The sequence below is a fragment of the Gopherus evgoodei genome, chromosome 4 (genome assembly GCF_007399415.2).
Source record: "Gopherus evgoodei ecotype Sinaloan lineage chromosome 4, rGopEvg1_v1.p, whole genome shotgun sequence".
Lineage (NCBI taxonomy): Eukaryota > Metazoa > Chordata > Testudines > Testudinidae > Gopherus > Gopherus evgoodei.
The window spans coordinates 102,579,614-102,604,013 of NC_044325.1; the positions used below are offsets into that span (position 1 = coordinate 102,579,614).

The following is a 24,400-nucleotide window of genomic DNA, read 5'->3' on the forward strand; positions in this document are numbered from 1 at the left end:
GCCCCCACCTCCAGTATTTCCAACATGCTTGGCAGCGGATTACACAGGACCGTTGAGTCCTTGAAATAGTTTGGACTGGTTACTCCATCCCGTTCATATCCTACCCTCCTACCCTTTCCCCTTCCCCGTTCCTCTTAAGGGACCCCTCTCACGAACAGTTACTTCGCACAGAATTGGCACACCTTCTGCGACTAGGTGCAGTGGAACCTGTGCCGGCGCAACATCAAGGGACAGGGTTCTACTCCCATTACTTTCTAACGCAGAAGATAACCGGGGGATGGAGGCCTGTACTAGACCTACGCCGACTGAACAAATTTGTGAGGACACAAAGATTCAAGATGATCACATTGGGCACAATAATGCCTGCCTTGGATCAAGGGGACTGGTTCACAGCCCTCGACCTACAAGATGCTTACTTCCATATATCAAAACATCCAGCTCACAGACGCTTCCTACGATTCACAATCGGTCAGGATCACTTCCAGTACAGAGTTCTCCCTTTCAGACTCTCCACAGCTCCACGAGTTTTTTCCAAGACCCTAGCTGTGGTTGTGGCTCACCTCCGCAAACACGGGGTCACACTTTTCCCCTACCTGGACGATTGCCTCATCAAGGGCGACTCCTATGGTGAGACACTTAAAGCCACGTGCTTCGCCATCTCCATTTTTCACAACCTAGGCCTCCAAATAAACATTCAAAAATCTACCCTGATACCTACGCAACAGATAGAATTCATTGGAGTTCATCTCGACTCAAACCAGAGCAGGGCCTCGCTCCCATACAACAGATTCCTCGCTATCACGCAGCTCATACGTACGCTCTCTATTCGTCCCAGGACGCAAGCGAGAATCTGCCTACAGCTCCTTGGTCACATGGCAGCTACCACCTTCGTGGTTCAACACGCCAGGCTACATATGCAATGCCTCCAGGGCTGGCTCAACTCCAGTTTCAAACCCAGCAGACATCCCTTAGGGATGCTGCTAACTCCTCCACCTCATGTTATAGCTTCCCTACAATGGTGGACAAGTCCAGAAAACCTCTGCACAGGGGTTTCCTTCCAGCAACGATCCCCAATGCTCATGCTCACCACGGACACTTCCCTGATTGGTTGGGGAGCGCATCTAGGGGAACACAGGGCACAAGGCCGGTGGTCTGCATCAGAGACACATCTACACATAAATCTCTTAGAGCTCAGAGCAGTGAGGAGAGCATGTCTTCAGGTTCTTCCCCTCATAAAGGACAAATACCTGCAAGTCTTAACAGACAACATAGCATGTATGTATTACATAAACAGACAAGGGGGAGCATGATCACATTCCCTCTGCATGGAAGCCATTCGATTATGGAATTGGTGCATACCACATCGAATACAGATCATCGCTTCCTATCTACCAGGCTGTCACAACACGACTGCCGACGCACTCAGCAGATACTTCTCGATGGAACACGAATGGGAACTGCACCCTGCAGTACTCCAACAGCTCTTCTCCCACTGGGGCACGCCGTCCATAGATCTTTTTGCCACGACTCGAAATCGGAAATGCCCTCTGTTTTGCTCCAGGGCGGGACTCGGGATTGCATCCTTAGGGGATGCATTCCTCATCCCATGGAACAACTGCCTCCTGTACGCCTTCCCACCTATCCCTCTGCTACACAGGGATCTTTGGAAGATTACGGACAACAAGGCCCAGGTCATCCTTATTGCCCCGGCTTGACCAAGACAGACATGGTACCCCTGCCTTCTCCGCATGTCCTCCCGTCACCCATGGGCTCTCCCCAACAGACCAGACCTCCTTTACTAGGACAACGGACAAGTCCTTCACCCCCAGCTCCAAAAGCTCCACCTCACAGCCTGGTTCCTTCATGATTCCAAACCCATGAACTAGCCTGTTCCGAGCAGGTCCAACATGTCCTCTTGCACAGTAGGAGAGACTCAACTCGTAAAACCTACCTTCAGAAGTGGAGGTGTTTCGCTCTTTGGTGCTCGCATAACCATTTAGCACCCAATAATGTGTCCCTCCCTAACATTCTAGACTACCTCCTGAAACTAAAACAAGATGGACTCTCGATCAGCTCCATCAAAGTGCACCTGGCAGCGCTTACCACCTTCCATGACCTATTGGATGGGTACTCACTCTTTACACACTCCACCATTAAATGCTTTCTCGCTGGCCTGCAAAATCTTTACCTTGAAATTCATCCAACAGTGGCTACATGGAATTTTAACCTCATACTTCATGCCCTCATTTGAGCCGTTGGCTACCTCCTCTCACCTCCATATGTCCATGAAGGTGGCTTTCCTAGTTGCCATAACATCAGCGAGGAAAGTTGGTGAAATGAATGCCCTCATGGCCCACCCTCCCTACACAATCTTCTCCAAATATAAAGTCACTTTGAGACCACATCCTAAATTTCTTCCTAAGGTGGTGTCAACCTTCCACCACAACCAACCTATATACTTACCTACTTTCTATCCCAAACCTCACAAAACTCCGCAGGAAGCAACCCTGCATACTCTCGACGTGAGGAGAGCAATTGCCTTTTATTTAGAACAGACTAAACCATTTCGCAAGTCTCCACGACTCTTCATTTCCATTGCCGAAAGATCAAGGGGCATGGCTATCTCTAAACAACGTCTATCCAAGTGGATCTCTGACTGCATCAGATCCTGTTACCGTGCAAAGAATCTTCAACCACCCGATAACATTAGAACTCATTCCACTAGAGCCATGTCGGCATCCATTGCCTTCTTACACAACGTTCCCATTCCTGATATCTGCAAGGCGGCTACATGGTCATCTGAACACACGTTTGCAAAGCACTATGCTCTCACGTAAGACACCACAGCAGACACAATAGTAGGCCACACAGTACTATCTTCAGTACTATCTGCCGCATCTCCAAAGTCCCACCAACCTTAGTGGGTACTGCTACACATTCACCTAGAGTGGAGCACCCACACGGACAGCAGTCGAAGAAGAAGAGAAAGTTACTCACCTTGCAGTAACTGAAGTTCTTCGAGATGTGTGTCCCTGTGGGTGCTCCTCTCCCCGCCCTCCTCCCCTCTACTTTGGCGTACTGGTATGATGCTCCACAGTAGAGAAGGAACTGAGGAGGGTGTCGGGCGCACGCACTCAGGAAGATTCCAACTAGATGGGAGATTCCATCTGGGTGCGTGCTCCCCAACCAGGCACTGCTACCGAAAATCTCCGATCAACAGCGCCGGGACGCACTGTCACCTAGAGTGGAGCACCCACAGGGACACACATCTCAAAGAACTTCAGTTACTGCAAGGTGAGTAACTTTCTCTTTATGTTGCATTTTCATCTGGTGGGAAAATATTTTCTTATGCTTGCCTCTTGCAGATGTCCTATGGATCTATTTTCTCTTCTTTCATTATAATTTAACAGTATGTTTCTGCAAGGAAGTCACACTGCTGTGAGGTATTGCCTCTGACTCTGATCTTAATATAAAGATTAATATTCAAAAACTTGAGTGTCAGTCATTGTAGGCCTTTTGTTCCTGACTTTTATATCTGAAGGATTCCAAGGAGATGCTGAAGTCCTTGGGTATTTATGCTCCAGTGCTGTACCATAACTGCTTTTAGGACTAGCCTAGTCAAAAACAGAGCAACGTCTTCTTCCTCCATTCACCAGTTGGAGTATGTGCCCAGAAAGCAACACTGTCATCCTTCTCCTCCATCACGCAGCTGCTGTCTCCGAGAGGTATCAGGTTTGATAAGATAGTCGAGAGCTATGCCAAAACTATCCTACAGACAACCTTTGGAAACTGCCTCTCCCCTTCTATTGGGGTGATGAAATCTTACAGCCAACAAATGGGTGCTGGTCATTGTCACCCATAGCTACCTCATCCAATTCCCTTCCCTGACCTCCTTCAGGGACCCTTCTCACAAGAGCTTAAGAAATAGCCTTGTTGCTTTGTCTAGCTAGGAGCCATAGAAAAGGTTCTGCAGGAGGACAGAGGAGGAAGCTTCTTCATTTGAAGAAAAGTGTGCGTATGTGAGGGAGGGAGAGTTTGATCCTATCATAGACCTGAAGAGACTGGATAAATACATATTTAGGATGCTAATCCTTGCATCCATTATTCCATCACTTCAGACTCTAGGCTGGCTTGTGATTCTTGACTTGCAGTGTACTTATATTGCCCTCCATCCGGCCAACAGGAAGCACCTGAAATTTATGGTGGGGCCAAACCATTACCAACATATGGTATTTCTCTTCAGGTTCTCCAGAGCACTGAGTATGTTTGTGAAATGCCTTGTCATGATAGCAACATACTCAAGGAAAAGAGCATCCATTTATACCCATATCTAGACAACTGGCTGATTAGAGGCAGATCGTCTTTAGAAACACTAGAAAGTCTCAATTGTGCCCACCGTCTATTCTCCTGGCCGGGCTCCTGATGAGCCTGTGAAAAATTGTTACTCATCCCGTCATATATAATAGAGTTCACAAGGGCCAGAATAGATTCTTCAAAACAGTGAGTGCATACTTACCATAGGACAGATTCCTCTTCCCTCAGTTGTAACTGAATGTGGTGCTGTCACACCCAGCTCTGATGGTATGGACTTTGCTCACATCATTACGCATCATGTCTGTGTGCAGGTATGTGTACTTGCCAGACTTCATGGGAGGCTCCTACAAGTGCCTCAGATCAGGCTACTCCTTGCAGAGCATCAGATGAACAAAACAGATTTAATTCCATCTCATGTTCTTGCAGCGCTGACTTTTTAGCTGCATCTTGCAGTCTTAAAAAGGGATCCTATACTGTCTCCATCTAGGGTATTAGTTCCAGATGCATCGGAGGCAGCCTGGGAGCCCAGCTGGACCACCTGTAGGTACAAGTGACATGAACATCTTGGAGCTCAAAGCCATCAGATTGGCGTGCATGGCATCCCTCCTGATCCTATAACACTCTAGTATAGATATTGACAGACAGACAGGATGACAGTGGCGTACTATGGAAACAAGCAAAGGGATGCTTGCTTTTCCCCTCAGTTCTGCAGGGAGGCAGTCAAACTATGGAACTGGTGCCATGTGCATCTCATAACTCTGATAACCTGACACCTCCAGGAGCTAGCAACAACTTGATGGATTTCTAAGCAGACAGTCTGTCAGCAACCACAAGTGTCACTGCTGAAATCCATCACCGAATCAATATTCCATCAACAAGGGAATCTGAGAGTAGAGAATCATGCCAAGTGCCCAAACTTCTGGAGGAGGCATGAACTCAGGATCCTTGCTAGATACGTTCTTCTGCAATGAAATCAGGACATCCTTTATGCCTCTCCTCTGATCTCACTGATCCCCAGGGTGTTTGTCAAGGTCTGAGGCAATTAGGCTAAGCTCATCCTCCTAACTCCCTACTGGCGAAGGCAGTTTTGGCTTGCTGATCTGCTTCAAGTGTCCACACAACTCCCCAAATAGGCTCCTAGACCATCCAGACCTGTTGTTGCAAGAACAGGGACAAGTATTCCATCCAGATCCGAAGTTGCTGCAACCAGTAGCCCAGATGCTTGTTGGCTGAGCACCATGGAAAGGGGCTGCTCCTCACAAGTTTAGGAGTCGCATCCTGGCACAAAGCAGGGAGCTATCCTCAAGAAAGACATACCCCTCCAAATGGAAATATTCTTGATTATGGTCAGACCAGCATGGCCTAGACCCAGTCCAAGCACTCATAATAAAGATTTTGGAATAGTTGTTGCAGCTAAAGCATTTTGGACTCTGATTGAGCTCAATAAATGTTCACCTGATAGCAATATTCACTGAGGTAGTCACTCTTTGGTCTTCTCTCATACGATAGCCAAATTCCTTAAGGGCCTGATTCATGCTTACCTGCTCTTTCGAGAACCTACTCCAGCATGGAACCTCAACATTGTCCTTCTGAAGCTTATGAAGTTCCCACTTTGAGGCCCTCTGTGAGTGCTCCATCCACTATCTTATTTTAAGAATGGTCTTTCTGGTTGCCATCACCTTGACTGGAAGAGTGAGCACTAATAGCCAGAATCCCAATATACTTAGTACCACTTTTCTCCTTATGGAACAAAGACCTCAAGCAAAATTCATCCCCGAGGTGGTTTCTGAGTTCCACCTAAACCAGTTAGTGAGTTTTCCCAAAATTATATTCCACACAAGGGAAGAAGAAGTTGCATGTTCTGGACATATCTGAAGCTCTTATATCAAAACAGGACCAAATCTTTCAGATGGCTCCCACGTCTATTTGTGGCTGTAGCCGACTGTTCCAACGGCCAGGCTTATTTAATTGCAAATACTATCAAACTTGGTAATACATTGCATCTCACTATGCTACCAGCTGGCTGGTGTACCTGTCCTACCAGCTTTTAGGACTCGCTCCACCAGAGCCCAAGCAGCATCCTTGGCTTGTTACTGAAACATGCCGATATCCAAAATCTGCAAGGCTGTTATGTGGAGCAATCTGCTAATGTTTCTAAAGCATTATGAATGTGACTTAGCTGCTAGATCAGATGCCAGATCTGGGAGAGCAATATCCCAGTCTCTGTTTGAGTGATGCAGCTGATACTCCTTATTCCCACCATCCTGAAGAGCATGCTGCTTGCCAGTCACTTCCAGTGGGATCCACACTGACACATTCGCTGAGTAAAAACGATTACCCTGTAGTAACTGTGGTTCTTCAAGATATTGTAGTCAGTGTGGATTCCACAGCCCATGCTCCCTCACGTCTTTCAAAGTCCTTAGGTAACACAGGGTTTGAATTGCAAGAGAACTGAGGGAGGGTCATGGTGGCTCTGCCCTTTATGCTCTTGTATAGCGTGTGAGGAGGCGCAGGCACATGTGTGGTGCTGATAGGTATAGTTATTCAGAAGATTCTGATATTGCACACACGAAGCACATACACACCTATAGTGGAACCTACACAGACTACATCATCTTGAAGAACAACATTTACTGTATGGTAAGTAATGAGTCTTTTCCTTGGAAACTGATGTCTACGCCCCCATTCACATGGGAAAGTTTCTTATCTGCCACTGATGAATTGATTTATCAATTCATCAGTCTCTGGCTTCAGGCTTTCCTAAGTGTCTGTTATCTTGAAAATCACTATAGTGGTGGGATTTTAAGTATTGTACAGTCACCTTATGTGTGTTCATAATTAAGTCTTGGGGTATGTCTACATTATGAGATTACTCCTGATTTTACAGAATTTGATTTTTTTGGCAACAGATTGTATAAAGTAGAGTGCATGCAGCCACACTAAGCACATTAATTCAGCAGTGTGTGTCCATAGTACCGAGGCTAGCATCGACTTTTGGAGCATTGCACTGTGGGTAGCTATCCCATAGTTCTCGCAGTCTCCCCCGCCCATTGGAATTCTGGGTTGAGATCCCAGTGCCTGATGTGGCAAAAAACATTGTCGTGGGTGGTTCTGGGTACATGTCATCAGGCCTCCCTCTCCCTCCCTCCATGAAAGCAATGGCAGACAACCATTTCACGCCTTTTTTCCTGGGTTACTTGTGCAGACACCATACCATGGCAAGCATGGAGCCCGCACAGCTGACCTTCACCGTAAGTCTCCTGGGTGCTGGCAGATGTGGGACTGCATTGCTACACAGCAGCAGCTCATTGTCTTTTGGCAGCAGATGGTGCGTTAGGACTGAAAGCCATCCTCATCATACAGAGATGGGAGTGACTCGGCCACATCGTTTTCCATTTTCTGCCGAGCACCCAGGAGATGAGGGCTAGCAGTCATAATGCAGCATCTTCTGCTAAGCACCCAGGAGATGAGGATGGGTAGCAGTCATACTGTACCATCTGCTGCCAGCCTAAACAGGATCTGCTGCCAGTACCAACAGGATCTAGATCCTTGATGATGCGTTGGAGGGGTTTTAGCTGGGGGCTGTATGTGATGGCCAGTGGAGTCCTGTTGGTTTCTCTCTGAGGGATAAGATCCCTCAGACAGAGACCAACACCTACAAAATCTCCACCAAGCATTCTCAAAACTACAATACCCACACGAGGAAATAAGGAAACAGATCAACAGAGCCAGACGTGTACCCAGAAGCCTCCTACTGCAAGACAAACCCAAGAGAGAAACCAACAGGACTCCACTGGCCATCACATACAGCCCCCAACTAAAACCCCTCCAACGCTTCATCAAGGATCTACAACCCATCCTGGACAATGATCCCACACTTTCACAGGCCTTGGGTGTCAGGCCAATCCTTGCCCACAGACAACCTGCCAACCTGAAACATATTCTCACCAGTAACTGCACACCACACCATAATAACTCTTGCTCAGGAACCAATCCAATGCCAACTCTGCCCACATATCTACACCAGTGACACCATCACAGGACCTAACCAGATCAGCCACACCATCACTGGTTCATTCACCTGCACATCTACCAATGTAATATATGTCAGCAATGCCCCTCTGCTATGTACATCGGCCAAACTGGACAGTCTCTACGGAAAAGGATAAATGGACACAAATCAGATATTAGGAATGGCAATATACAAAAACCTGTAGGAGAGCACTTCAACCTCCCTGGCCACACTATAGCAGACCTTAAGGTGGCCATCCTGCAGCAAAAAAACTTCAGGACCAGACTTCAAAGAGAAACTGGTGAGCTTCAGTTCATCTGCAAATTTGACACCATCAGCTCAGGATTGAACAAAGACTGTGAATGGCTTGCCAATTACAGAACCAGTTTCTCCTCTCTTGGTTTTCACACCTCAACTGCTAGAACAGGGCCTCATCCTCCCTGATTGAACTGACCTCGTTATCTTTAGCTTGCTTGCTAGCACACATATATATACCTGCCCCTGGATATTTCCATTACATGCATCTGAGGAAGTGGGTATTCACCCATGAAAGCTCATGCTCCAAAACGTCTGTTAGTCTATAAGGTGCCACAGGATTCTTTGCTACTTTTACAGATCCAGACTAACACGGCTACCCTCTGATACTTAATTAAAAATGCTTGCTTTTAAACCATGTTTTATATTTACAAAGGTACACTCACCGGAGGTTCCTTCTCCGGCTTCATGTCCGGGATACCGCCTTGGGAGGGTTGGGAGGGTATTTCAGTCAGGGTGATAAGATCCTGGCTGTTGGGGAGAATGATGTGCTGTGTGCTCTCCGCAAGCTCCTCCTCGTCGTCGTCATCCTCATCTTCCCCGTTCACAAAATTCTCAGGCATGCACGGTGAGGGGTGGGGTAGTGGTGGCGGAATCCACGGTGAGGGGTGGGGTAGTGGTGGCCGCCCCCTCCCTAGAATTGCATGCAGCTCAGCATAGAAGCAGCATGTCTGCATCTCTGCCCCGGACCATCCATTTGCTGCTTTGGTTTTCTGGTACGCTTGTCTGAGTTTCTTAACTTTCACGCGTCACTGTAGTGAATCCCTGTTGTGGCCTATCTCCATCATGCCCTTGGAGACTTGTTTTCAAATGCTTTGGCATTTCATCTTTTGAAACACAGTTCTGCAGCACAGAATTGTCTCCCCATACAGTGATGAGATCCAGTACCTCTCATACGGTCCATGCTGGAGATGTTTTTTGATTCTCGGCATGGCTACCTGTGCTGCTGAGCTCTGCATGGTCACCTGTGCTGATCAGCTCTCCACGCTGGGCAAATAGGAAATGAAATTCAAAAGTTTGCGGGGCTTTTCCTGTCTACCTGGCCAGTGCATCCAAGTTCAGATTGCTGTCCAGTGCGGTCAAAATGGTGCACTGTGGGATAGCTCCCGGAGGCCAATACCGTCGAATTGCATCCACACTAACCCTAATTTGAACTGGCAATGTCTATTTCAGCGCTACTCCCCTCATCGGGGAGGAGTACAGAAATCGATTTTAAGAACCCCTTATGTCAAAGTAAATGGCTTCGTTGTGTGGGTGGGTGCAGGGTTAATTCAATTTAATGCTGCTAAATTTAACCTAAACTTGTAGTGTAAACCAGGCCTTGGTCATAGTTTCTTGAACTTTTTATGTTTGTCTTCATAAAGTATTGAAGAATGCTGTTATATTTTCCCACTCTCCCAACTTTTTTTATTTGTTCTTTTGCTCCCTGTGTTTCCTGTTAAGATTCGCTTAGGCATGTCTTTCTCTAGGATGGAGAAAACATCTATGTGGCAATTTGTTACAGATTTCCAGGTTTTCTAAATCCTTTTATTTTAGTGAATTGGATAGTTTTTCCTGTACGTGATTCTGTTTTCTTTTGGGAGCAAGTTGTGAAAGTATAACCTACCTTTTCTAGAGAACATTACAGATTGAGTTAGAAGGTGTATACAACTTTAGCCTCTTACCAGTTATATCTGTTTGTTAAATAGGAGGAGAAACAGTATTTCAGATTTTAGTCTGGAGTATTATTTGTTGTTGTAAATGTAATCCTTTTGTCTGGCAAAGATATTATGACATTACTGTGGGAATGGGCATCAGAAGCAATGTTTATAAAATGTATTAAATTGTAAGACCCAGTGGTGAACAAGGAATAAGTAGCCAGGCATCTTATTTGGTTCCCCTTTTGTTCCTTTTGCAGCCAGGGGCTTCAGAAATGTTCTGGAAACACTGCATGGCTATTGCAACAAAAATGTTGGAAACTCTGAAGGCAAGTCAGTCTGCCAGATTTCATTCCTCTTCCAATTTTTTGAGATCTGGGTGATCTTAACTTTTGTCTTGTGAGATGGACTCCCCCTTTTCAATCCGAGCTTTCCTTAGTTATGAAAAAGTAGCTTTTATTTGAGTAAGCTATTCTAAACCCATCTGTCAATAGGAAATTAAATTTAGTTATCTGGGAAGCTTTTGAGTTGCTCTCCTTCATTTGAGTTACCAAGCAAGTAGTGGTTGTGCAGATTTAAAAAAAAAAGACTTTTTTTTCCTTCTAAATACTAATATTTAAAATAAAAAAGTTACCACAGGGTAAAATCAGATCTGATTTTCATTCATTCATTTACCTGTTAGCTGCTTCTTTATTAGTGTCTTTTGAACCTAGTATTAGATCAGAACAGAAGACAGAGCATGGTTATTTACAGATTCAATTAATTTCTCAACGAATTCGAAGGGTTACCTGAAGGTCTTTTCCAGGCGACTTCTTGCTTGGATTCCTAATGATTCTGTATCTTAAAGAGTTTCATGAATAAACTGTGTCAGTGCTCTTTAACTATGGCTAGAGGTCTTCACAGGAAGAGGAGATAAAAGAAGCAGTAATTTTTCAACAGATAATGTTGTACTTGCCCCCTCTCGTCTAAGAAAGATGAGACAACAGGAGAAGAAAGAAGAGGTACTGATGGAATTCTTCTTGTCAATCAGGTTAAGTCTGCACTGTAATTGTGTGATTTGCAGCACATGTAAGTGTGATTTGCAGCACATATAGATATACCTGAGCTAGCTTTGTTGTATCTAGGTCCAAGTGAACTCAAATAACACCAGCAGTGAAGCTGAAACAGTGCAGGTGGTAGCACAGGCTTGCCTTGTACTCAGGGTCCCAGGCAGCTGGAGCTGTTGTAACTCAAGCTAGCTTTCATCTAGCTAGATCAAACCTGGGGTATATCTGCATGTATTGCAATCGCATCTCCTGATTGCAGTGTAGACATTACCTCAGACAGAAATTTCTGCCTTAAGAAGAGCTGATTCAGGCAACATTTTGACTTAAGAAAGGGAAGTTAATTAAATAAAATATAAAGGGGACCCCCTCTTATTCTGGTTGACTTTAATTAGTGGATCTGGAGCTCTGTTCCTTACACAGTTATAGTTATGCTACTGTTTCTGCCACTTACCACTCAGTGGCTGGTATATAGTTCCTTTCCTATACAGACAGAATCAGAGAAGATTAGGGTTGGAAGAGACCTCAGGAGGTCATCTAGTCCAACCCCCTGCTCCAAGCAGGGCCAACACCAACTAAATCATTCCAGCCAGGGCTTTGTCAAGCCGGGCCTTAAAAACCTCTAAGGATGGAGATTCCACCCCCTCCTTGGTAACCCATTCTAGTGCTTCATCACCCTCCTAATATCCAACCTAGACCTCTCCCACTACAATTTGAGACCATTGCTCCTTCTTCTGTCATGTGCCACCACTGAGAACTGCCTAGCTCCATCCTCTTTGCCGCCCTCCCCTTTCAGGTAGTTGTAGGTTGCTATCAAATCTCCCTTCACTCTTCTCTTCTGCAGACTAAATAGCCTCAGTTCCCTCAGCCTCTGCTCGTACATTATGTGCCCCAGCTCCCAATCATTTTCGTTGCCCTCTGCTGGACTCTCTCCAATTTCTCCACATCCTTTCTGTAGTGGGGGACCCAAAAGTGGATGTGGCCTCACTAGTACCAAATAGAGGGGAATAATCACTTCTCTTGATCTGCTGGCAATGCTCCTACTATTGCAGCCCAATATGCCATTAGCCTTCTTGGCACACTGTTGACTCATATCCAGCTTCTCATCCACTGTAATCCCTAGGTCCTTTTCTGTAGAACTGCCCTTGAGGCAGTCGATCCCTAGCCTGTAGCAATGCATGGGATTCTTCTGTCCTAAGTGCAGGACTCTGCACTTGTCCTTCTTGAACCTCATCAGATTTCTTTTAGCTCAATCCTTCAGTTTGTCTATGTCATTCTGGACCCTATCCTTACCCTCCAGCTGATCTCCCTCTCCCTCCAGCTTAATGTCATCCGCGGACTTGCTGAGGGCGCAACCCGTCCTATTATCTAGATCATTAATGAAGATGTTGAACAAAACCGGCCTCAGGACAGACCCCTGGGGCAGTCCGCTTGATACCATCTGCCACTTATACTTCGAGCAGTTGGTCACTATCTCTTGAGCCTGACGATCTAGCCAGTTTTCTATCCACATTATAATCCATTCATCCAATCCATCCTTTTTTAACTTGCTGGCGAGAATACTGTGGGAGACCATATCAAAAGCTTTGCTAAAGTCAAGGTATATAATGTCCACTGCTTTCTCCATAGCCTCAGAGCCAGTTATTTCATCACAGAATGCAATCAGGTTGATCAGGCATGACTTGCCCTTGGTGAATCCATGTTGACTGTTCCTGATCACTTTCCTCTCCTCCAAGAGCTTCAAAATGTCCTATGGTCCGTTTTGTTCAACATCTTCATTAATTAGGACCTGTTCCATGATTTTTCCAGGGACTGAGGTGAGGCTGACCTGTCTGTAGTTCCCAGGACTCTCCTTCACTTTTTTTTTTTTTTAAGATGGGCACTTTTTTTTTGCCTTTTTCCAATCATCAGGGACCTCCTCTGATCACCATGAGTTTTCAAAGATAATGGCTCTGCAGTCGCATAAGCCAACTCCCTCTGTGCCCTCGGATGCACTAGACCCGGCTGCATGGACTTGTGTGTGTCCATCTAAATCGTCCATAACCTGTTCTTTTACCACTGAGGGCTGCTCACCACCTCCCCATACTATGCTGTCTAGTGGAGCAGTCTGGGAGCTGACCTTGTCTGTGAAGACTGAGGCAAAAAAAAAGCATTGAGTACTTCAGTTTTTTCCACATGATCTGTCACTATTTGCCTCCTCTATTTAGTAAGGATCCCACACTTTCCCTGACCTCCTTCTTGTTGCTAACATACCTGTAGGAACCCTTCTTGTTACCCTTCAGACCCCATGCTAGCTGCAACTCCAGTTGTGCTTTGGTCTTCCTGATTATACCCCTGCATGCTCGAGCAATATTTTTATATTCCTTCCTAGTCATCTGTCCAAGTTTTCACTTGTAAGCTTCCTTTTTGTGTTTAATATCACTGAAGATTTCTCTGTTAAACCAAGCTGGTCTCCTGCCATATTTGCTATTCTTTCTGCACGTTGGGCTGGTTTGTTCCTGCACTCTCAGTAAGTCTTCTTTAAGATACAGCCAGCTCTTCTGGACTCCTTTCCCCCTCACATTAACTTCCCAGGGAATCCTGCCCATCGATTCCCTGGGGGAGCCAAAGTCTGGTTTTCTGAAGTCCAGGGTCCATATTCTGCTGTAACCCTTCTTCCTTTTGTCAGAATCCTGAACTCGACTAGCTCAGGGTCACTGTTACCCAGGTTGCCACCCACTTCTACTTCTCCTACCAATTCTTCCCGTTTGAGAGCAGCAGGTCAATAGGAGCATGGCCCCTCATTGGTTCCTCCAGCATTTGTACCAAGAAGTTGTCCCCAACACTCTCCAAAACTTCTTGGATTGTCTGTGAACTGCTGTATTTCTCTCCCAGCAGATGTCAGGGGGATTTGAAGTCCCTCATGAGAACCAGGGCCTGTGATCTGGAAACTTCTCTTAGTTGTCTGAAGAAAGCCTCATCTACCTCATATACCTGGTCTGGTGGTCTATAGCAGATGCCCACCACAACATCACCATTGTAGCTCTTGTCTCTAAATATAACCCAAAGACTCAACAGGCTTTTCTCCAGTTTCATTCTGGTGTATTTCCAGATACACTTTTATAGCTTCCTCCAGCCCCTGACTTGCCATCATGGCTGCTATATCTCTTACCCCATTCCTCCTTCCTGGTTCTGCCCTAATCTGATTGCAGTTCTCCAATGTGCTGCCGTGTTTACGTGAATACTAATTAAAGTTATAAGCTAAGAATAGTAATCAATGTGCCCTATTTAGGGGTGAAGTTGTTCTCTATAGGAAAGAGTCACTGCTGTATTATAACATATTCTGATATCATGCTATTTTCAAGAAATATTACAAATTACAGAAGGCCAGTGGTAGAACTAGTTTTGTGAGTAAATATTTTAAAATAGACTAAATAGAGCAAAGTTAATTGCCATACTGATTGCCTCAGAACAACTTTTAGCTGCTTTTATTATGGATTTCAGAGGACTAAAGCAAATTCAAACTAAAAATTAGTCAGTGGTGGTGTAAAGGGCACATCTGTTTAGATTGCACAATAAAAGGTGAAACAATATTATTGTGAATTGACTTATGCTATTAAACATCAGCTGTATCAAATTAAATATTATTTTTGTAGGAGTATAAACAATATAATTTTTTCTCTGTTGCTGTTTGAGTATCTGCAGTGAATCAGACACAAAGAACATCACTCTTAACTCTCTCCAATATTAACACCTTTCTTCTTATTTCTTAATGTTTATATGTATTCTCTGAAAACTCTACAAGGATATACTTTAATCTTTTCACACTAGCATGGTTTTAACATTGCAGGTAGGTGTTAAGTGTCAAGAGTACAGTGTGGAAGTATAATACAACTAACTATTGAATTTTAGATCAATATTTTTTCAGTATTGGACCCTGTTAAAGGAGTCAAATGGTTCTGCGATTTACATCTCCTGTCGTAAAGCTAATATGTTAAGAATATTGGAAAAGTCTTTGTGCGTATGAAATACTTTGCATTCTTACAGCATCTTGCTTCTGAAAATAAAATGCACTTTATAGAAATAAAAAAATTAAGCCCCTGAATACCCTTGCAAGATAGGAAAATATTATCCCTGTTTTACAGCTAGGGAGATAGAAGCAGAGATGAGTTAAGGTTGGGATTTTCAAAGTGATCTAAAAGAGGTCAGTGCTCAATATCCATGAAAATTGAATTTTATTTCTTTTAGGTCCCTTTCAAAATTGCTGCCTTAATCTAATTGACCGACTTGTACAAACAAGTAAGACAGTAGCAGATCCAGGAAAGTCTTTTTCATCTGAGTCCTGTGCATAAACTGCAGATGATCCTTTTTCCAACTGCAAGATGATGGCACTGCTGTCTTCTCAAAGAACGGTGGTAACTGGAGACACTGACTATGCTCTTAACACTGTAGTGGCTAACTCCAGAATGGTCCTAGCTGTTCTCAAGTAAGCCTTGTAAGCCAAAGAGTTTTTATGTATGAATCATTGGCGAAGAAAGAAAATAATGGACTCTCCAATTGAGACGTTTTTCAGTTTTTCATGCTGAGGGAATGGAATTTCTCTGGTGATTTAAGATGCTTGTAGAGTGTAGTAATATGACCAGGCAAAAATAATTTTTAGGATTGAGAGTAAGCCATGGACATAGCTTATTATTAAACTACTCCTATTTCATTTTAATTATTCCTGCATCTATGAAATACATATTCTGCTTCCTAAGGAGTCTCACTATGGTATACAAGGAAATGAAATAAGAATTCTGGCAAGGAAGACTGAGTTAGTAATTTATGCCCTGGATAAAACAAAAATGCTATTTTAAGTCAAATCCAGTAAACTTCTAAACTACAAATTTTTTTAAAAGAATTTTATAATCTATAACATTTTAATGTAATTGACAAATTTTGAAATTGGCTATTAATTATATGGGAGTCTTTATTGTATTTTAATAAAAATAGAAATCCACTCACAAGTTTCCTTCAGACCATTGTAGGATTTGTCTGTCTTGATGTGTAAATGCAATAGTTTACACTGTGATATTTTTCACAGCATAAGCTACAGTGTTTTTACTCGTAAATTTGTTGAATGGGAGAAAGTTTCATGCTGTGATTTTTTTTTTGTCTTTCTACAGGCTCAGCAGAAGGTTTGGGGAAAATAATTCAGAGGTTTCCTCTGAAGGATTGGCATGACACTCCCTTTCCCCAGGGAATAGAGTTGGTAAGTTCATATTAACCTGTATTTTATAAGCTTCTTAGAGAAGGAGCCTGAAAATGTAGTTCCTTGGGTGCATTCATCTAGCCTGACATGGTATTGAACAAGATCATGTTAGTGGGATGTAGATAATGTCTTTGAAGTTTGTTTTTGGCTAGCAGAAGATACAGGAAAAAATATTCTTTCCGCAGATGTAACTGAAATGTGAGAAGTAGAAAAACAATTTCTAAATATGGTTGCTTGAAAGTTGAAAACAAATTTATTTTAAAAAATAGTTGGAAAATTTAATAAGAAATGTCAGGGGATTTTTTGTAAAATGAAAGTGTATTTAATATGCAGAAGAAAATATGAATAATTTTAGATATAATTTTCATCTTTAACTATTGCAGAACATTGTTGTTTTTATGTATGAAAAAATTATTAAAAGAGGTTCATTCAGTAATTAAAATTCAAATTTAGGATGTACAATGTAACTGTGCAGGGAGATCTTATTAGCAAATTATTTCTGAAATGCAACAAAAACTTATTAGTAAGATATTTGTATGACTGCATTTTATATGGTGGCTGAACAAACATGGCATACAGTTATCCAGTATAACTGCATGACTTAACTGCATGACTTATCTTGTGATAGTGCTTACCAGTACAGACTTTTTTTACACTTTAATATCTACTTCTGATAGAAGTTATTTGTTAATTTAAAATTCAGTACATACATGCAATTGAAATCCAGATGTAAACATACTGCATTGCTTTAAGAGCTAGAGATAGACAATTACACAAGTATTTGTGTGGGTTTTTTGAGGCAGAAAGAAAGGGGAGATGGAGAGTTAGATTATTTGATAAATGTATTATGATTTTGTTGGAGCTAGAGCATACGCTGAAAGCAAGTTATCCATGGAATTTTGTTGTGGAATAGAAAAGAGAAGTTCTTGCGGTCATGATGGTATGGAACATTGGTATCTTATTCAATAAAATTTAAGACTGGTGCACTATAAAGTACTTAAGAAGTTTAATAGATGAACTGTAGCTTGAGATAAAATAATGGATATATTTTTCCAAGCAGTCTCTCTCTCCTCCTCTCCTTAGACCTTCACCAGAATAAAAACTGTATTATATCATGAGAAATTTTAGGAGAGTAAAAAATACATATTCTGGAATATCATAGGCTGAAATATGAGCTTTCTAACCAAATTTGAAATAGATATGAAAATGCTCAGTCATAGAAGCAAGGCTGTAATATCTTTCCGTGTTCAGACATCTTAAATTAATGGTTTTATGCTGTTTTCATTGTGTTGAAAATTTCCCTGTAAAGCAATCCAAATGATATTCTGTAAATTGGTTATTAGAGTAGTAGTATAATTTCCGTCTCTTCTATGATTCTTGGACTACAGTCTCTTTTCTATTATTAGCATCACATGTCCCCCAAATCACTTTCTCTTAGTCTCTGCGCACATCTCCTGGAATACCAATAGCAGCAGTTGCAGCAAAGTTGTCTTCTCTTTTCTTTCAACTCAGCATTAGTTGTATTACTATTTAATTGATATTTTATATCTGCTCGGAATTTGAAGAGCTAACTTCATTAACATTGTACTAACTCGGTTCTAGCCATTCACATGGTGAAAAATGTTAAGATTTCCTCCCCTCCCCATCAGTTTGTTTAATTAAAACTTGAATGTGTTTCCTAAATAAAGTAATAACTATATCTTAAGTGAATAAACTCTGAGACTGAAGGCCAAGGAAAGTTAACAGGAGCCATCCTCAGTTATGGTTATAATGAAAATGTTAATTATACATGTACATTTTAAATGAATAAAGAAACTACAAAAACCAAAATGAGTTGTCAAAAGATTAAATTTTTTTTATACAAGAAAGTTAAATTCTTTTGTACTTTCTTCCTCCGCCCACCCATTTTCCTCCTTCCTTTTCATTTCATAGATTTCTCCCTACTAGGTTTTAAGTCCAGTGGGGATTATTATGACCACCTAGGCTGACCCTCTTGCAGAACAGATACTAGAATTTCACCCAGTAATTCCTGCATCAAATCCATAACTTTTTCTTGAGGTAGAACATATCTTTTAGATAGGCACCAAGTCTTTATTTAAAGACTCTGAATGTGGTGGATTCTCCATCATTTGAAGGTAAGTTGTTTCAATAGCTTATTATCCTGATGGTTAAAAATTTGTGCCTTATTTCCAGTCTGAATTTGTCTAGCTTCAGTTTCCAGCTTTGGATATTGTTATGTGTTTGTTGACTAAAAATCTCTCTATTACCAGAAATCTTCTTCCCATACAGGCACTTTTAAGAGGTGACTTGATCACAGTCTATACTTTCTTTTTGGTAAGGTAAATAGGTTGAGCTTCTTAAATCTATCTTTGTAAAGCAGATTTACCAGACCTGAAATCATTCTTGAATCCTTTCTTATTTTTCAACATTCTTTCAGAAATGTGGATGCCAGAATTGTATTCAGTAATCCAATAATGGTCTCACCAATGCTCCATAAGGATGTTTTGCTACCTCCCTACTCCTACTTGATATTTCCCTGATTATACATCCAAAGATTGTGTTCGCCCTGTTACCTGTAGCATTGCACTGGGACCTCATGTTCAGCTGGATATTCACCAGGTCCTTTTCAGAGCCAGTGCTTTTAATATGCAGTTCTCAATCCTGTAAGTATGACCGGCTGTGTAATTTTTCAGTTGGCTGTATTAAAAACATACGTTTAAATTTCCCTCCCTCTTATCTTTCTACATTACACTTTCTCTTTTCCAATATGAGAGAAACTTTTTGCCTTTCTCCTTCTCCCCCTCTTTGCTGTTCTGTCTCATATACATTTAGGAGTTTACCTGCTTCAGCTGAACAGAGAAGGGAATTGCCTTTACTGATCTAGAACTTGAAATTTATGAGTACAAGTGGCAGAGCTGATGGACTGTAGTCAGTCAAGGTACAGATTTGCATAATCACTGTACAGTTACTGAGAAATAACAATTCAGTCATTATGCAAGTAAGAGACTAATAGCCAATCAGTGCAGGGAATTGTGTAGCTAAGAGAGCTGAACAAATATATCCCTGTATTCTGATTACTGGGTTAATTCCATATCAGTATAATTCTCCATTATCAGATGATTGAGAGAGAGGGTTACCTTGATGTCTTCAATATTTCCGTAAATATATGGAACTATACCTATCTCATAGAACTGGAAGGGACCTTGAAAGGTCTTTGAGTCCAGTCCCCTGCCTTCCCTAGCAGGACCAAGTACTGTCTGACTTTTTTTCTTCTTTTTTTTTTTTTTTTTTTTTTTTTTTGCCTCTGATCCCTAAATGACCCCCTCAGGGATTGAACTCACAACCCTGGGTTTAGCAGACCAATGCTCAAACCACTGAGCTATCTCCCCCAACCCCCCAAATTTTGCAAATATTTATTTAATTTTCTAAGACAATTCACACGTTTTTAATGGTATGTCTACACTATGAAATTAGGTTGATTTTGTAGAAGTTGATTTAAAAAAATCAATTTTATACAGTCGCTTCTCTATGTCCCCACTAAACGGCAGAGTGCATCCTCACTACCATGGCTAGCATCGACTCATGGAGTGGTGCATTGTGGGAAGCTATCCCACAGTCTCCGCTGCCCATTGGAATTCTGGGTTAAGCTCGCAAAGCCTGATGGGGAAAACACATTGTCACAGGTGGTTTTGGGTACATGTTGTCAGTCTCCCCTCCCTCCCTCTGTGAAAGCCTTTTTTTCTGGGTTACCTGTGCAGATGCCATAGCACGGCAAGCATGGAACCTGCTCAGCTCACTGCCGCTGTTGTGAGCATTATAAACACCTTGCGCGTTATCTTGCAGTATGTGCAGAACCCAGCTAAGAGATGACAGCACGAGAACAGACATTCCTGAAAGCACAGACATTCCTGAAAGCACGGGATGTGGCAGTTGGGACATCAGGGTGACAGCGGGGCTGGTTGATACAGTGCAACGTCGATTCTGGGCCTGGCAAACAAGCACAGACTGGTGGGACCGCATAGTGTTGCAGGTATGGGATGATTCCCAGTGGCTGCGAAACTTTCAAATGCGTAAGGTCACTTTCCTGGAACTCTGAGTTGCTTTCCCCTACCCTGGAATACCAAGATGAGAGCTGCCCTGACAGTTGAGAAGCCAGTGGCGATAGCCCTGTGGAAGGTAGCAGTGCCTGACTGCTACCGTTCAGTCAGGAATCAATTTGGAGTGGGAAGATCTACTGTGGGGACTGCTGTGATTCAAGTAGCCAATGCAATCACTGACGTTCTGCTATCAAGGATAGTGACTCTGGGAAATGTGCAGGTTATAGTGGATAGCTTTGCTGCAAAGGGTTTCCCTCACTGTGATGGAGTGATAGATGGAATGCTTATCCCTATCGTGGCACTGGACCACCTTGCCAACCAGTACATAAACCGCAAGGGGTACTTCTCAATAGTGCTGCAAGCACTGGTGGATCACAAGGGACGTTTCACTGACATCAGCGGGATGGCCGGTAAAGGTGCATGACGCTCGCATCTTCAGAAATTCTGGGCTATTTGAGAAGCTGCAAGAAGGGACTTACTTCCCAGACCAGAAAATTACTGTTGGGGATGTTGAAATGCCAATAGTTATCCTTGGAGACCCAGCCTACCCCTTGCTTCCATGACTCATGAAGCCATACACAGGCAGCCTGGACAGTAATAAAGAATAGTTCAACTATAGGCTGAGCAAGTGCAGAATGGTGGTATAATATGCCCTTGGACATTTAAAGGTTCGCTGGTGCTTTTTGCTGACTAGGTTAGACCTCAGCACAACCAATTTTCCCATTGTTATTACTGCTTGCTGTGTGCTCCATAGTATCTGTGAGCGTAAGGGGGAGATTTTTATGGCTTGGCAGTTGAGGCAAATAGCCTGGCTATTAGAAAAGCGCAGATAGGTGTGCTGCACATCAGAGAGGCTTTGAAAACCAGTTTCATAACTGGCCACACTACGGTGTGACAGTTGTGTATTTTTCTCTTTGATGCAAACCTGCCCCCATTGTTGATTTTAATTCTCTGTAAGCCAGCCACCCTCCCCTCTTCGATCACAGCTGGCAAAGGAAATAAAGTCACTATTGTTTTGAAACCATGCATTTTTTCATTATTAATTAAAAAAAAAAAAAGGGAGATAACTGATAAGGTAGCCTGGGTGAGGTGAGAGAGGAGGAAAGGAGGGTAGGACAAGGCCACATTGCTTATTGTAGCCACACTACAAATCAAAACTGTTTGAATGACAGCTTCCTGTTGCTTGGGCCATCCTCTGGAGCCTGCCCCCCTGCATTCTTGGGCGTCTGGATGAGGAGGATATGGAACTTGAGGAGGAGGGCAGGCGGTTGTACAGTGGAGGCAGCGGCGGTGTGTGCTCTTGTTGGCTTTCCTGCAGCTCCACCAGACGCCTGAGCATGTCCGTTTGCTCCCCCATTAGCCTCAGCATTACATCCTGTCTCTTCTCATCACGGGCACTTAGTGCTTTCCTGGACTCTGCCACTGAATGCCTCCATGCATTCAGCTGTACCCTATCAGTGTGGGAGGATAGCATGAGCTTGGAAAACATGTCATTGCGAGTGCGTTTTTTTTGCCTTCTAATCTGCGATAACCTCAGGGATGGAGATGATGGAGGAGCATAGAAACATTTGTACCTGCGGGGGGGATAAAAATGGAGAGTAAAATTTAAGGTGATATATTTGAGAACAAAAGGGAGATTCTTTCACAGTGAATCAAGCAATTCACAGTAGACCGCACATGTGCTTTAGGTACAAGGTTGCATTTGCCTTTTATATTGAGTGCCTGTCGGTATGGTGACACATCACACACGGCTGGGCAACAGAATTCAGTTTCCAGGCAACCATAGTAAGCCAAAAGGTATGCGGGTTTGGCTTCTAATACTTTCGTAACATGTGGGAATGTTTTCAAACTGCATCATCCTTCTTTCCCATAGCAAGCAATGCCGGTTGGGTTTGCCATTTAAAAGGAGGGGCTGCAGTTTTCAGGCGGATGTGCAGCACACACCTCCCACCACCCTCCGCGTGGCTTTGGGATGATCCCTTCACCGTTCCCCCCTGCCATGTGGCTGTTCTCAGGAATGATCCCTTTTAGCCAAGCACAAACAGCTCAGCGTGAATGTGGTCCTTTTACTGTTCCCTTACAAAAATTCCCTTATTTCAGCCAGGTGACTGTGAATGATACCACTCTCCCGAGGCTAACACAGAAAGATATAGACTGAATGTTGCTTGAATGCGACCAAACCCAGGACCATTCGCTGACATGCTTTGTGCTGCAGTGATTCCAGATTACTTGCTACTGGCTTGGTGTGGTAAAGTAGCCTACTGTGGAGGAAGAAACAAGGCAGCCCTCCCCAGAAACCTTCTGCAAAGGCTTTCAGAGTACCTCCAGGAGAGCTTCATGGAGATGTCCCTAAAGGATTCCCGCTCCATCCCCAGACATGTTAATAGACTTTTCCGGTAGCTGTACTGGCTGTGAATACGTCCCAAGTCTTCAGGGCAAATCAGACTTTAATCACTGTTGTTTTTAAACTCTGTACTGTAGTTACAAATGTGCACTCACCAGAGGTGCCTTCTCTGGCTTCAGGGTTGGAGATCCTGCCTTGGGAGGGTATTGGCTCCACGGTGATGAAAAGGTCCTGGCTGCCAGGGAGAATGGATTCACTGCTTGCCCGCTGCGCGTTCTCCTCCTCTTCCTCATCCACAAAATCCTCCTCCGTGTTGCTGAGACTCCCCCCTTGCAAGTGTCCACGGATAGTGGTGGGGTAGTGGTACAGTCCCCCCCTAGAATGCCATGCAGTTGATCATAGAAGTGGCATATGTGGAGCTCTGACCCAGAGCGACCGTTTGCTTCCTTTGTCTTTTGGTAGGCTTACCTGAGCTCCTTGACTGTCACGCAGCACTGCTGAGTGTCCTTGTTGTAGCCTCTATTCATCATGCCCTGTGTGATTTTGGCATATATATTAGCATTTCTTCTTTTTAATCTGACTTCTGTCTGCACAGATTCTTCTTCCCATACAGCAATCAGATCCAGTGTCTCCCGTTTGCTCCATGCTGGAGGTCATTTGCTATTCTTGGGGGACTGCATGGTCACCTGTGCTGCTGAGCTCGGCACACTGATCAAACAGGAAATGAAATTTGAAAGTTCCCGGGGATTTTCCTATGTACCTGGCTAGTGCATTGGAGTTGAAAGTGCTGTCCAGAGAGGTCACATTGGAGCACTCTGGGATAGCTCCCGGAGGCCAGTAACATCGATTTGGAACCGCACTACCCCAAATTCGACCCAGCAAGGTTGATTTTAGTGCTACTCCCCTTACCACAGATGAGTACAGAAGTCGATATTAAGAGCCCTTTAGGTTGATGGAACGGGGTTGCTTGTGTGGACGCATTCATTGTAAAATTGACCTAATGCGGCTAAATTAAACCTAACCTTGTAGTGTAGATCAGGGCTAAGAACCACCATTGACTGTTCCTTATTTTACCAATATAGCTACAGCTGGCACCATTGTAACATGCTGCTTTTGAGGTCATGTTAATACAACTAAGAAAATGTTTTCCTTGGTTCATTGATGATAGTCAAGAGCACTTAGTCTCAATGGTCTGTTTCTGCAATGTGTCAAATTTAAGTATCTTTCAGTGGTGTAACTATAACCCACTATTTTTGAATGTAGTAGATGATATTCTCTGAGAACATATTTTCTGTGTCTTGTAAAAGTCACACTGTCAGAAAAATATTTTCATAGATGTGATCCAAGAATCTAGTCTAATGATTACTTGGCTTGAGCATAAATTGTATTGAATTCATGAGAATACAAT

At 43.3% G+C, this 24,400-nt stretch overlaps 1 protein-coding gene across 5 annotated transcripts in view; it reads left to right on the forward strand.

Annotated features, from left to right (window-relative positions):
* The window catches only part of SBF2 (SET binding factor 2), a 595,850-nt gene that overhangs the window by 111,874 nt on the left and 459,576 nt on the right, over positions 1–24,400 (forward strand). For all 5 annotated transcript variants that reach the window (XM_030560381.1, XM_030560383.1, XM_030560382.1 and 2 more), the window contains exon 2: positions 16,466–16,551. In XM_030560381.1, the coding sequence (XP_030416241.1) occupies positions 16,466–16,551 (86 nt within the window). The remainder of the gene's footprint in view (positions 1–16,465; positions 16,552–24,400) is intronic.